The sequence below is a fragment of the Acinonyx jubatus genome, chromosome E2, assembly GCF_027475565.1.
Source record: "Acinonyx jubatus isolate Ajub_Pintada_27869175 chromosome E2, VMU_Ajub_asm_v1.0, whole genome shotgun sequence".
Taxonomy (NCBI): domain Eukaryota; kingdom Metazoa; phylum Chordata; class Mammalia; order Carnivora; family Felidae; genus Acinonyx; species Acinonyx jubatus.
This window is the reverse complement of record NC_069396.1, coordinates 20,902,450-20,917,910: the sequence shown is the minus strand read 5'-3', so window position 1 is coordinate 20,917,910 and position 15,461 is coordinate 20,902,450. Positions and strand designations below refer to the sequence as shown.

The 15,461-nt window shown below is 39.7% G+C and overlaps 1 protein-coding gene across 3 annotated transcripts in view; it reads right to left on the bottom strand.

Moving 5' to 3' along the window:
* Nucleotides 1–363: 363 nt before the first annotated feature.
* The window catches only part of CDH11 (cadherin 11), a 153,058-nt gene continuing 137,960 nt past the window's right edge, over nt 364–15,461 (bottom strand). For all 3 annotated transcript variants that reach the window (XM_027075901.2, XM_027075900.2, XM_053211134.1), the window contains 2 exons: nt 5,766–6,017; nt 364–3,274 (listed from right to left, as the gene is read on the bottom strand). In XM_027075901.2, coding sequence (XP_026931702.1) covers nt 2,778–3,274; nt 5,766–6,017 — 749 coding nt within the window. In that variant the 3' untranslated portion in view covers nt 364–2,777. The remainder of the gene's footprint in view (nt 3,275–5,765; nt 6,018–15,461) is intronic.

Below are 15,461 nucleotides of genomic sequence, written 5' to 3'. Positions count from 1 at the left end.
TTGCACTGTCTGGGGAGGTGGGTAGGCACAGAAATCAGTAGGTGGTTACAAGACAACAGGATAGATATTTTGGAACAGGGCTGGGAGGACCAAAAGATGTCAAGGATGATAGCAAGATTCATTGTGCATCCTGATGTCACCAGCAGGGTCTACCAAATAACATTTTGATGAATGAATGAATGAATGAATGAATGATGATTGTAAACAATGCCCACTATTCAAGTACAAGGAGAACAGAACAGTGTTCCTTTAGCTGAATCGATGTCATAAAGCACTGATTACTTATATCGAAATAAGGAAAAACCACTTAAACTAAGATTGCTTTTAAGGCAATATGTTCCAAATGAAAGAGGACTCCACTAGTCAGGAAAGACATTTTATTTCCAAGCTTCTAAGAGGGTTCTACAAACAACAGAGGCTTAAAGTAAAAAAGAGAAGATAAAAAGAAAAAAAGAAAAACAAGTATTTTAACTATTGAAAATTAGACAGCCTTTTTTTTAAACTTAAACATAAAAATCTAAAAACGTAGTTGTCAAATCTAATCTAAATACATTCCTAGACAAAAAGGATCATCCATGGTGATGGGGTTACTTACAGCTGTATTCTTGTTTAAGTGCTATTCATCTTTTTGCATTATTTCTTTATTTCAAATTCAATTGGAGATCTGTGCAAATCTAGCAAAATATTCTTTGGATTACAAAAACTATATAAAAAATGAACAGAACCTGCAATTTATGGAAGTATTGAGAATGTGCAATCCTTCATTGAAATGAAAGATTCCAAAGTGACATTGTCCACAGAATTTATTCCACTGAAGTGTTCAATTTGATTTAAATGCAAAGTAAATTGAAAGTGAGCACTTCATATAAACATTTCTCTTTTTATGCATGTTGACTGAGTCATAAAAATAGTATGTAGCAGGATATCAAGAAATGCTTGAAACAAAGTTTCACAATAAAGTATTTAAAAAAGAAAGATAATCTAAAAATTGTCTGCAACCCAAGAGAAAGCATGTGCCCTGTTTCTAAGGGGAAAGAGGGAGAACACGTGTAGCATGACTTTGTGTGGTCTTTCCCCGAGTATTGCTACATTTTGACCTTTGGCCCAGCTGAACAGGTGTAATGTACTCCACGGAAGTTCCAATCCCCAGGCAGCCAGATGGGACTTCCAGAGACAGCAGGCATACTGGCACTGACCCTCAGAATCCACCAGGGTCCCTGCCCTCATTCTGAGCTTGTTGCCAAAGCATATTTTAAGGTTTAGAAATGAATTGCTCTTTCTTTCATCAAAATTTAAAATGCCACATTATTTTAAGAGGACTGAAATTCATAGGAGGGAAATATAAGCAGTTTCAACTGTCAGAGTCATTATGAGAGCCTGGCAAGATCAAAGTAGGGAGAATTAGAATAACATTGGATGTCTGATAACTACATGTAGCATATTTCTATTTTTGACCCTTCCCTCACCCAACCCCCAAATGCTCAGTGTCGGGCATAAAATCTACATCTTGGAACTTTAGAGGTCTGATCATTTCATTTCCTCATGGATTCATCTCTCATAACCATTGAATTACTGATATACAAGATAAATGCCTATTATATAACAAGTATTGCAAAATCAGAGACTGACCTAGATCTTTTGCATCCTTCTTTTTCAGAAGATGTGTGCAAAGAGAAGCCAGGAAGCTAACACTGAGAATGTACAAGAAAGCTTTAAACGATGTTACAGAATCTTGTCTGAAAAAAAAAAAAAAACATTTGCAAAACATACTTGATTTTAAATAAACAATAAAAGCAGCAGACTACAACATCTCATAAATAGGGTTATTAAAAGATCACAATTATCTTAAATTAGAAATATAAATGGGTCATTAGAAATACTTAAATGTTTCAATGTTAAGAATGAAACCCAGAATTAAAAAAGAATCTGTTTTTTATTTCAAAGTTGCTTCTTATATTGAAGCTCATATTAAAGCAACAGTACAATGTTCATAAAATATAAGTGTGATGCCGTAACATTTCTTACATGTCAGAATACTGATATTTGTATGTATACTAAAATAAGAACTTTAAAATTGTACAAATAGATACATTAAAAATGACATAGAAATAGGGCGCCTCTCACTGAAACAAGACAGTTATATCTGGCACGTATTAGTTTAAGATGAAAGTAGAAGGAAAAAGATTTACAAGAATCAGCAGTAACAAGATTGATGCTCAAGAGACATAATTGTACATTGTATTGTACATACATTGTATGGGTTTAAGCTGGCTGAATATTATATATTTCAAGTTTAAAAATGCACTACATATAGAGTGTCCATAGTTTAAGGCGGAATTACAGCTCAGAACTGTTGTCCTTTCTAATTTTCTGGAAGCTTCTTTGACAAATTAAAAAAAAAGGAAGAAGAAGAAGAAGAAGGAGAAGAAGAAGAAGAAGAAGAAAAGACTTAGATGTTCATAACACATAAACGATTTCCCTTCATTGTAAGTTCACCATGAGACTTCTCCTTCACTTAAATATTTTGTACGCCAAGTGGTTTTTTTCTCCAGCGAAGTTGATAAACAACTTCAATATTTGCCTTTTTGCGAGAAAAAGTACTTCACAGTATTTACCACTTTGATGTCCTTGCAGTTTTATTAAATGTATCCTCTCTGTAAAACTTTGCTTGTTTTAAATGAGCCTTTCCTTGATTTAAAAAAATACCTGTTTACATATCTTCTAGATTCTTCAGAATGCCAGACACAGTTCTTAAGGCCAAATTTGTACCATTATTGTTAAGAGTCGTCGTCAAAAGTGTCTTTGGAACCGTACAAGTCTGCTAGTTTCTTAAAACGAGGTCCCCAGTTCTGTAGGTAGTCATAGTCCAAGTCTGAATCTGTGGTGGCAGACTCTAAGGAGCTCAGGGACCCGGCCACTGAGCCCCTGCCTTCGTAACCATAGATTTGGATGGAATCATAAGGAGGGGCAGTTGGGTCATTATCTGCCTCCTGTATTCTCGTGTTGATGAAGTCATCGACGTCCACACTGTTGGGTGCTGGCCGGAGTCCAGGCCTAGGCATGTACTGATACTCGGGTTTTATGTCTTTGCGAGGGATAAATCCATTGATCCCATCAGGATTCTGGAGGGTGGCAATATCAAAGGCTTCTGTGTCTTCTTCCCCGCCCCCTTCATCGTCATAGGTAATGATGTTCTCACGGACATCTTCTTCCTCAAAGACTATGAGTGGTTCTTTCTTTTGCCGTCTCAGGGTCACAAACAACACTACAATGACTATGGGGAAAGCACAAGAAAGTAAGCATAGGTCAAGCCCAGTATTTCTGGGTTCTCCCCACCCACCACCAGGAGAACTCTGCTTACTGTAAGACATGGTGTGTACAAGCTTCAGAATAGGAACCAGTCTATCACTGTGTGAAATGAGAGCTTTACCTGGAATCCCCAAAGATGTGTAAAACTGCCCTCCACCTGTCTCTTCCTCTGCAAAATGCCGCCAGGAAAGATGATACCCAAACAAACTGGCAAGTTGGAACTATTTTGAGCTTTTTACAAATGAATCCAATGCTATTTGGAAGTCATGTTCCTCAGAATTGGGAAGATTCTAAATATATTGGTCTGCAGCCTCTTAAAAATGGCTTATGTCGGTTTCGTTTTCCAACGGAAGACAGCTGTCTCTCCAAAGTTTATGAACGAGGACGTTCAGAGACCTTAGTCCTACCTTTCTATAAGAGGTGATGCTAGTTCCTGCCCAGAGGGCTGGGGGCTGGGAAGAATGAACAGGAGTCCTACTCTACCTTAATAAGAAATCTTATCATAAATGTGGCAGGGTTCTCTTCAGACCACCGTATGGAAGAGGGGAAGTTTATAATGACCCCCAGAAGACAAATCTCTTTATTTGCATATAAGGAAACAGCATCAGCTGAAGCCCAGAGGAACAGCTCCATCTCCTCCCTGGGAAAGGTGATTCGACTACCCTCAGGCAACCTAGCATCGCTACAAGAGGTTTCTATGATATTCCATGAGAACACTCTGCCATGGCTAGACTAAAGAAAATGTTTGTGGCTGAATCTGACAGGTGGTCTGGGAGCCCTAGTCGGTACATCATCACTGGGAGATGCAAGGCTGAGGCTTTGACCTTGTGTGGACTGTGACCGGCTCCCAGCGCTCACCAAGCAGTGTCCCTCCCCTACGCCCAGGTGACAACACCTACGCCCAGACCACTCCTTTCCACCTCCTGTTTGGCTGACTCTTCTCTCTCATCATGGAAACCTATCTCGGCATCTCATTCTGACACCAGACACGGCTACTGGCATGCACTCCACCACCCACCTGGCCTCGTTCTTCTATCATCATAACTTATAATTTGGTTTACATATCTGGCCCCCCCTCCCCAGACTCTGAATTTCCTCAAGCTCTTTGGCATTCTGTTCCCTCTGCTTGGAAAATCTATCCATCCCAGTCTCTCTCACCATCTGGAAAATTCTTCAGCATCCAACAAGTATGTCACTTCCTCTAGGAAGATGTCCCTGACCTTAGTCAATGTGAGGCAATTCCTGCTGTGTGTCCCCATCACCTTTTATTCATGTCCCTATCATGGCACTCACCCCATGCCTCTGATTTATCTGTTCACTCGTATTTTCCCTGATAGACTGTGAACGGTCATGGACAAAGATGATGTCTGATTCTTCTCTTTATCCCCCAGGGCTGAACACAGGACCTGGTACCCAGATAATTCTCAAGAACTCTTTGTTGGCCTGAACTCAGGGGCTGTTCGCTGTGCAGCTGGGCCGCCTACTCATTCAGTGGAGAATGAAACATCATGGAACAAGCATAAATTTGGTGTCAGACATCCTTGGGTTTGAGTCCTGATTTTTCTCCCACGTGATCTCATCTTGCTGAAGGCCAGCCACGGTAAATGTTCTTAGCATGGGCACACTGCTGTTCTTTCAGAGTAAACCAGAGAGGACATGAGAATGCAGAAGTGGGGCAGCTAACTCAGCCTGCAAGTGCAGGAAAAGCCTCCCAGGGGTCCCCCAAAACTGAGGCTTGCTCCCAGATAATCAGAGGAGGAGTCAAGATCCAGCTTGGCCAGGCCAACCTCATCCATTTCCTTAAGTCCTTCAGACGTTGTCTGTGGCCTCATGATTACTCCTTCTGTCCCTAACTCTTCTCTTTCCTCCTCTTTTTTTAAATGTTTTTTTTAACGTTTATTTATTATTGAGAGAAAGAGCAGAGCGTGAGCAGGGGAGGGGCAGAGAGAGAGAGGGAGACACAGAATCTGAAGCAGGCTCCAGGCTCCGAGCTGTCAGCACAGAGCCTGATGCAGGGCTCGAACTCACGGACCGTGAGATCATGACCTGAACCAATGTCGAACACTTAACTGACTGAGCCACCCAGGAGCCCCTTCTCTTTCATCTTCTAAGGCAAACTTCTGCTCATATCCCACACTTCTGCCTGAATTCCTCTTGTGCAAGACCTTCTCAGATGTCCCCCTACAGAACCCCCGGCTGGTTGCTGCTGTGCTGTCCTGCAGTGCCTGACAATTTGCTCATCAGAACCCTTCCTCGACTCTGCTCAAAATGCTTGTCAAGTTGCCACCCAAATCATAAAATGCACCGGAGCAGACACCACCTGCATCTTGTCTCAAATTGTAGCCACAGTCCTTGGTATAGTTCTGCTAACCAGCCTTCACTCCAGAAGTGTATGTTTCCAGGATGGGCATCTGGTTGCAAAACCCTTCCTGCAGGCCACAGCGGAGTCCGCTTACCCAGCAGAATGACGATGCAGGCGAGGATGGCGATGAGCGCCCCCGTGCTCAGGCCGGCATTCAGGATGTAGGCCTCAGCATTGCAGGACAGCAGTACACCGTGCACATCACACCCACAGACCTTGATGGTGAGAGTGTTGGTGCTACTCATGGGAGGGACTCCGCCATCGCTGATCACGATGGGCAGGAGGTACAGATCCTGCTTCTGCCGACTGAAGCCTCCACGCCGGGCATACACCCCTGCAGTGTTATCTGTTGGAGGAAAGGAGACCTTTGGAATCACAGCATGAATATTTGTGCATTCAGCTTGGCAGACGTGAGGCTGAACTTTTCATCCTCAAGGTCAACAGCCAGAATCCTTAATCCAGGTATCTGTAGAAGCTACAGGCATCTGGCCTTGCAGAATAATGTCTCCATATTTTGGAACCAAGCTCAGACATTGGCTCTTTTTTTTTTTTTTTTTTTAATATGGGGTAGATACACATGTCCCCACGGGCAAGTTAAGCACACTGTTTTCTGATAAGGTATTGCCCCTTTCATCAGATACCACAAGAAAGTGTGGGCTCAGACCATACTCTATGGGAGTATAGGAGATAATTAAATATATAAATGAGTGTGAGAAGAAACAAACAGAAAAATCTTTTTCATGTTTGTACTTTCCTACTTCATGGCAAGCCTTTGGCCAGTTTCTGTTTGTCTGCTTTTGTTTTTGTGTTGTTTTAAGACATTTCCAGTTCACACGCAAACCTTACCCATACTGTGAGCCCACTCATAAGTCCTAAAGGAATATGTGTTTAAAGAGGAACTTTTTATAAAAACCCAGTAGCAGGTTTATAGTCTCTTTGAAATTCAAGCACCATCCACCAGCTAGTTAAACATGTCATGCCTCCTGCTTAAAATAATTCTAAATCATCTCTGCTGTCCACACAACACAGCCCTACCGAAAACCACTAGATTTTTCTCTATATTTAAGACATTATTTGCCTTCCAGGGTCACACCCTATCCATTCCACACGCCCCAGTTCAGCCTGACATGCAGACATGGCTTCTGTTTCCCAAGCACACCACACCTCCCCCACTGCCTTTTTACCCACTGTTCTGCTGCCCCAGAAAGCTGTTCCTATGAGCATGGGAGGAAAACCCCTCAAGCCTCAGAACTGAACCCAAAAGCCACCACTTTGGGCAGCCTTTCTAGACCCCTCCCAACATCTCCTTTGTGATCCATAACACTATGTATTATTATTTATTAATTTTTTTTTGAGAGAGAGAGAGAGGAGAGAGAGCATGTACACAAATGAGAGAGGGGCAGAGAGAAGGGGGGAGAATCCTAAGCGGACTCCACTCAGCGTGGAGCCTGAGACAGAGCTCCATCTCACGATCCTAGCCAAAATCAAGAGTCAAACGCTTAATTGACTTATGCGCCCAGGCACCCAGCACTACATATTCTTATAGAAATTGACACCCCACTATTCTGTCTTTATTTCTTGACATAACCACTTTGACCTCGCCTAGATTGTGAACTTCTAAGAATAGGGGACTTCATCTCATTCATCTGTCTTTCCAGGGATGGACACACAAGAAACATTCAAGAAATGTTTTTTGAATAAATGGCATAACTGTGTTCTGAGAAAGGTTTAACCAAAATTCCCGATGTTGGCTTCCATATATTTTTCAATCTTTTGTAACCAATGCCCCCAACTACTTCCTCATCATGTTTTCTGCATATCTATACCAGCCAACATTTTTTCCAGACTACATGTTAAAATTTTTTAATGTTTATTTATTTTTGATAGAGAGCATGAGTTGGGGAGGGACAGAGAGAGAAGGAGACATAGAATCCAAAGCAGGCTGTAGGCTCTGAGCTGTCTGCACAGAGCCCGACGCGGGGCTTGAACCTGTAAAGTGTAAGATCATGACCTGAGCCCAAGTTGCAGGCTCAACTGACTGAGCCACCCAGGTGCCCCAAACCAAGAGCCGGTTGCTTAACTGACTGAGCCACTCAGGTGCCCCTCCAGGCTGTGTGCTCTGGGGGGACAACACTGGTAATTATAAAACAGGTGAAATTTTAAATATGTTCTATCAAATTATGTGTACACACACACACACACACACACACACACACACATACACACACACACACACACATACACACACACATCCTCAACATGGCTTGCATCTGTATGTCAGTTTAGAATCAGTAACTTACAGCAATATGAATGTATGGGCAACATGATGGCCCAAAAGCTAGTGGGTTTAGAATGGATCGACAGTACCACGAATTAGCTCTTGTTGTAGGAAGAAATACCTTAGAATCTCAAATTTAAATGGGTATATTTTAGGTGAAAGGAAATACAATACATTTTCTGTGAGATAAAATTTATTAAATATAAAAGACAGATTCAGTCGAGGGATGAGCAGATATTCTGAGTGTTGCAGAAGGTAAGGTGTGTGTATGCATTGGTTTTTAGCGAGCTGTATCGCGACAGATTCTCTGTTTTGTTGCCAGCATTTCAAACAAAGCAAGGCAGAACAGCTAGCCCTCATTTCTATATTTTCTGAATTTAGTATGACTGGCATATATTGTTCTTATCACTGGAAAAAAATTCCACATAGTATGGAAAATCATGAAAAAATAAAAACAAACTAGCCCAAAAGGCTGTTAACTGAAAATTCTGCTTCCTGACTGTTCTTTCCTGTTCTAGCCTATACCCTGTTTCTACGCTTAAGAAATACAAAAAAATTCACATATAAATAAATTATTTCAAAATACGTTATTTCTTTCCCTTCTCATGCATTTTTTGAGCTCAAATAAGATTTTCACAAATTAAAAGTGACAACATCTACCCCATTTTAATAATCTGAAATGTCACTAATGCCACTATGAATAAAAATAAAAATTAAAAATCTAAGATGGAAAGCAAATTAATTAAATTGTTTGGCCAAATACACTTCTCTGATACAAGCAACATTCCCAAAAGATCATTCACTTAGATTATCTGTTGGGTCGCATCCTGTCACCCAGGGTGTTGTTTTGGAGGGAATGTAAACTGGGTATTTTGCTTTTGGAAACCTGTGGAAGGCAGGATTTAAAATCTGTTCTTCAATGTGCCATCCACCCAAGAGTGTGTCTCCAGGTCACAGCATGCTGGCTTACACATGATAGTGACTGAAAATCAAACACTAATGGAAAACATGGAGCTGAGCAGGACACGGGCATGTGATTGAAAGATGTTTCATATTCTGAACAATGAGTCCCCTAAGACACACTGAAACTGTGACATAAAAGCTCATCAAGGAACCCAGCTGACCAGACCATTCACCATCTCCAAGTGATGGACCAGTAGAATCTTGAGAACTTTTAATGTTTATTTATTTATATTGAGGGGGGAGGGAGTGGGTAAGGGCAGAGAGAGACAGTGTGAGGGAGAATCCCAAGCAGGCTCTGCATTGTCCATGAGGAGCCCGATGTGGGGGCCAACTCACAAATGGTGAGATCATGACCTGAGCCAAAATCAAGAGTCAGACACTTAACCGACTGAGCCACACAGGTGACTCAAGAATCTCAAGAACTTTCTAAAAAGTTCTTCTAGCCAAACATGTTACACATATGGATTTAAGATTAGTTGAAGAGGTGGGAAAGAAATGGACTGAAAGTCTCTTCATGGGCATACACTAATTACATGCTTTAAAATGCATCAGTTTTTCTGTCTAGAGCCTTACTTGTTCATCTTTAAAATGAGGACCCTGGTTGATATCAAGCATGCCTCACAGGGTTGTTACTGGAGTCAAATAACATAATAAAAGCTATGGTTATTCTATGGCTCAGGGAATCCTTCCACCAGAATATTTAACACCCACTATTGATATCTTCCAGCACTCATGACTGGATTGGGGTAGCTGTGATAGACCAGAAAACTGTGTAAACAGCCTGGCTTGGCACTTAGGTGCTCAGCGTTGTTTGAATGAATAAAATATTTCTCCTGTAGATCCAACTGGACTCTGGACCAATGGGAGAGTGAGCTTTCTTTTGGGATGGCCATTTTAGAGGAGTCAGTGCTGTGTCCCCTGATGGTCTTTCTTGTGGTCCACTCTGATCACTGATCTTCGGCTAAAAAAAGTGCCACCACTATGGGCAGGAATTTCATGAAAACAAATCTAGAAAAACACACTGAAAAAGAAACAAACTAGCCATAATAACAAAAACTTGTTATACTGAAAATCAACTTTGCATTCTGTTTGACTATGGATTCTCTTTCATCCAAATCATTTTCATTGGCAGTCACTGCTTATGCATTTTTGAGAGGGTCCCCTCACTTCGGATATACACATTCCTAAGGTTTTTGGGTGCCCCATGGATAAAAGAGGCTCCATGAGCCTTTTTGTTTTTTTCAGGGAAGTGTCGAGTTGGCTCCATGGCTAATAAGATGAGGCCGAAAAAGGCAAATGTTACCAATGTTTAAATTTCCATCAAGAGATTTCTCAGATCCTCTTCCTTTATAAAGCTTCCAAAGAGCAAATCTCTCAGTAGTTGGGGTCAAACAGGCCTGGTTTTGAATCTTGAATCGTTTACATATTAATTGCCTGACTTCAACTGTAGTAAGTAAATGTCCTGAGTTTCTATATTCTCACCCAGGAAACTAATAATTTTAAATGTTAAAACGATTCCATTCATAAAGGTACTTAGCACAGCGACAGACTGTTGGAGATGCTCAGTAAATATTAATTCTTTCCTGGAAGCGATCCTCTTTGAGCAATAAACTAATGAGGAAGAGAAACTTAATGGCAGAGAGAGGAAAGTGAATTCCTGGAAATGTCATTGCAGCTTGGAACACAAGGGTCTACACAGAAGAGCTCATCATCCAGAGGTAAGAAAATAGTTCACACTCCTCAATCCTGGGCAACATATTTCCCACAGTAAGAAAATGTTTTTCAAGCACTTCACTTTTTCATCCTGACACCCAGGGTTCTCATTCCTGGCCACAGACATGTAACCAGTTTCATTTTCCCCCTACTTAGGCAAAACCTTGCAAATAGGGTCATTAATTACTAGCATATGTCATGCACAAAATGCAGTGTTTCCATTAATGGAAAATAAATTCAGATTTCAAATTTTTATGTCTACATCCTGGACTCCTAATTACATGCTGTTTTTACCTGCACACTTTGTCATTACACTAACAAAATGTAAAGGGACCTGATAATGATTGTCTCCATGGTACCAGTTTGGGATGCAAACATAAGGGTTATGATGATGATGTAGCCCATTGGAGGGATACATACAACTGACATTAAAAGGGGAAACTATGATGGGTAACCAACCAGCCCTCGATCGATAGATCACACTCGGTGTAATCTTGTATTAGCCAAAAAAAAAAACCACTGAGAGCAGAGCAAATGGGCAGCATAAGGCATAGACTCTGTATGTTTAAAAACTTGAAAAAGAAAAGCGTCTGCAGCACAGAATTAGTACACCATGGTCTCACCATGATGTCAGGAGAAAGGCTTGAGCTAAGGTGAGAGAATCAGTCACCTCAGCAGCTTCCCTAAAGCTCTTAAGATGCCCTTTCTTGGCCACTATGTTTCTTCTGTCCTTCTGTCATTGTTCACCTTGATCAGATGAAGGCCTCTCTAGAGACTATTAAGCATCTAGAGGATTGAAGCCAAACCTTGCTCTTACTTTGTTCACTTCTGACCCAAACTACCGTCTCTACCTTTGCTCAAACCTGAGACAAAGTAGATCCATCTACCACTTAAAAAGTTCTGACACACTTGAAGACAGTTATGCAGTCGCTAGCAGAATAATCCTCTGGGCCCTCTCCACTTTCCCTAGAAATGTGGCCATAGTTCTATCAGGATAATGGAAAAAAATATATAGGTATGTATGTGAAGTATATGTGTGTATATATCTATATCTATATAGATACAGTATGTGTCTCAGAAGTCTTAATGGAGTTTTAAGCTTTAATACTTTTAGAAGAATATATTCTACAAAAGACATCGCTGGAAAGTTTAATTATTTAGATTACAATTTTCTTATTAAATAAACTCTAATCCCAGTGTGGGGCTTGAACTTACAACCCTGAGGTCAAGAGTCACCTGCTCTACCAACTAAGGCATTCAGCAACCCCCACTTATTTAGGTTTTTTATACTCATTTAGATTTGTGATTTTTCAAACCTTAACTGAAATTTTTGATGCCATATATTTGCCTTCTTCAATCTGAGGGAATGAAATAATACAAATTTTAAATAATACTTTTAAAGTTTGGAGCACTTATATTTTTGACTTTACTTATACTCAAAGATGACCTTAATAGCTTGTGTATGCATGTTAATGAAGAAAATTGTTTGACCCAAGACTCTGATGGCTGTAATGTCTTCCAAATGAATTAAAGAGCTACACTCTAGCAGGATATCATCATGATTTTTTAATTAACACCTTTGATACCGAGGGACTGGCAAAATATGAAATACAATAAATAACATTGTAGAGATATCTGAATGTGTGTGTGTATCAGACATCTAAGTGTGCACTGTTGGCTGGTATTAATAGATTTTTCATTGTTATAATTGACCACTTCCTTTGAAATTAACTCTCCCTCCATTTTTGTATGAGGAGAATTCTCTTCTTGGGAGGGAAAAAGAAACACATTGCCTAAGTATTTCTTGATTTAAGACAAGGAAAACTACCACAGAATTCAGTGGGATATAAACATTTTGGGTCCTTTAGTGAGTTGAGAAATCCCAGGAGTTATTTAAGTCAGTGACCAGAGGAAACCCTGAAAGAATAATGTGTCTGTTCCACCAAAATGACCTATCTTTTTGTGTTGGGCTGGGGAAGGAGCGAATTCCCAGATAAACTGCGTTGTAATGGACAAACTGCTGCAATGAAATTCAGGCAGAAAAGGAACATAATTATTTACACAGAGAAAATGGCAGAGCATTAAAAGACATCTGCCATTTTGATCTGCCAATAGAGCATCTTCCATATTGAAGCAATTATGAGGGAAAAAAGTTCCATAGAAATCTATTTGGCTATCTTTAAATGATGAAAGTAAAAAAACAGAGCCTATTTGGATGCTGTCTGATGCTACTCATAAAAAAAAGAAATTCTCTAAGCTTAGACAAAAAAAAAAAAAAAAGTGCTGGTGGGGGAGGGGAAAAAAAGATGTTTGCCAGTTGGTCTAATCGGAGTGAATCTGTCTTGGCTATCCCAATTTATTCAGCCAAAACTGCTTCTCATGTACCCTTTCTGTTTTCTTTTGTTTTTTGGTCTTTTTTGCATTTTTTAGCAGATCAGACTTCACTCTGAATGCATCAGGTATCAGAGCTCATTTGATCTGCAACTTGGCCCATCTTAGATAATATTCCTGCAAAATAAGCACATTTCAATGTCATCTCTTCCTGTATCCAAACTCTGGATGTCCAATATAACTTTGTGGAACACTAAATAATGAATGGAAAGAAGAGGTACGCTATGTGGTACTGACTCCTCAGAGCATTCGTCATTAAAAGGTGAGTGTCTTTTTTAGCCTGATGCTTATGTTATAACATACTTATTTTCCCCTAATAATAACAGATCCCTGAAATCTGTGAGCACGTCACATGTTTCCCAAGCCACTCTTTCATTTTAATCCTTGCGTTTGGTCAACCCACTGTTCTTAAGTGCTGGGATGCTGTCCCCACAGAGCTCATGTTCTAGTGGGAGAAGATGGGGAAATGAATGTTTAGAATGCAAGATAAGGAAAATATGAAAAACTACTGCAGTGTTCCTGGAGGACAGAGGAGGAAGCACCCAAGATAGGCTGGGGATATCTGGCAAAGCTTCTCCTCAGTGACTTTATTTATGGGGACACCTGAAAGAGGAGGAATAGGTAGGAGGTGTGTACATTCCAGGCAGAGAAGCTCATCTTCTTGTGATTGTGGAAGATGGAAGGAGATTGTAATTGGGGAACTATGAAATTACCTCGTTTGTTTTTCTTTAATTACAATTTTTTTCTATTTTATTTTAAAGAGAGAGTTGGAGTGGAAGAGAGGGGCAGAGGGGGAGAGAGAGAGAGAGAGAGAGAGAGAGAGAATCTCATGGAGGCTCCATGCTCAGTGCAGAGCCCGATGTAGGGCTCCATCTCATGACCCTGAGATCATGACCTGAGCTGAAATCAATGGTCAGACACTCAACGAACTGAGCCACCCAGGCGCCCCTTAAATTACCTCATTTTTGTTGGAAGTCACACTGACTTGAAATATGGAAGAAACATGAAAAGGCTGAAGAAGGTCAAATGAAATAGGGAAGGTGCTTCATAATGTCAAAAGGGCAGCTTTTTTCATTTGTTGACTTAAAAATCCTGAGTATTTTTGTTGGTGTTAAAATAGGAACTTATTGCAAGGTCCTAAAACTGTCCTCCATTGCTCAAATGACTAAGAGATGTTTCAATAGCTAAATGACCCAATGATCTCATAGGCCTCCAACTTTAGTTGAGCTGGCCTACTGGATAGCATGCAACCCTGGGGTTCTTGGAGCCTGAGATGTGTTCCAACTGTGCCCACCTTTTGGTATTTCACTGCTGTCCCCTCTCAGAACACTAATTCCTAGGAATTAGGGGTGATGTAATAATTGACAGTTTGTAAAAATAAAACAGTAATAGGATTAATCGTATGGCAAATATTCAGGGATTCATGTTAAGACTGTTCCCATTCTAGCAGTAAAGAGTAAAGCCAAGCATTTAATTGCTAACCCTTGCTCTTTCCTCTGTATTTTATCACATGATCACTGTTTGGAACAGAAGGTTTGGAAATTAAAAATATGAGGTTCAATATTAGGATATTTCAATTTAATTCCTTTAACAAATCATTAGGTCAAAGGACAAAATCATACTCTTCTCTGGTTAGAATCCAAAAATTATGATAAAAATTGAATATCCACTTTTTCTAAATAAAATAATAATGGAAAGGAAATTTCCTAAAATACACACACACCCAACAACACAAATATTAATTTTAATATTACTACCAATATTATGCTTATTGGTGAAACTCTAAAAACTCTTAAGTAACAAGTAAAGCAAGAATGCCTGTTATCATTGTTGTTATTTAACACATTTTAAAAGTGTAAATCTATGCAAATAGACCAAAAAAACCCCACCAAATCTTAAAAGAAGACAAAAAAAATTGCATTATTTAATTTTTATGTAGTTGTCTCTTTAGAAAATCCAGGCAAATCAGCTGAGAAGTTTTATCACCTTAGAACAATGTCCAAATAATAAAAAGTTCATTAAAATGGCTATAGTTTATACTAAAAATATTCACTTAGAAAACAACTTAAAAATCCACTTCACAACAACATCCAAAATATAAAGTATCTAGCCATAAGCTTAATAAGAAATACACAGAAGATGGCTACAAAACATTCCTGATAGCAATACAAAGAGAACTGATTCATTGGAAAGTCAAATCATGCTTCTGGATGGAAAGAATATTTCAAACTTTTAGTTCTTAAGTGAATCCATAAATTTAAGGTAAACTCAATAAAATTCACACAAATACTTCTCAGGTACCTGAAAAATAATTCTAAAGATTATCTGGAGGAACAAAGAAACCAAAAGTTAAGAGTACTAAGAGTAATAAAATGAAAATAATTTGGAGAAACATGTGTCAGATTTTCACATAGATGTGTATGCAATAGTAAAGAAAATTATAAT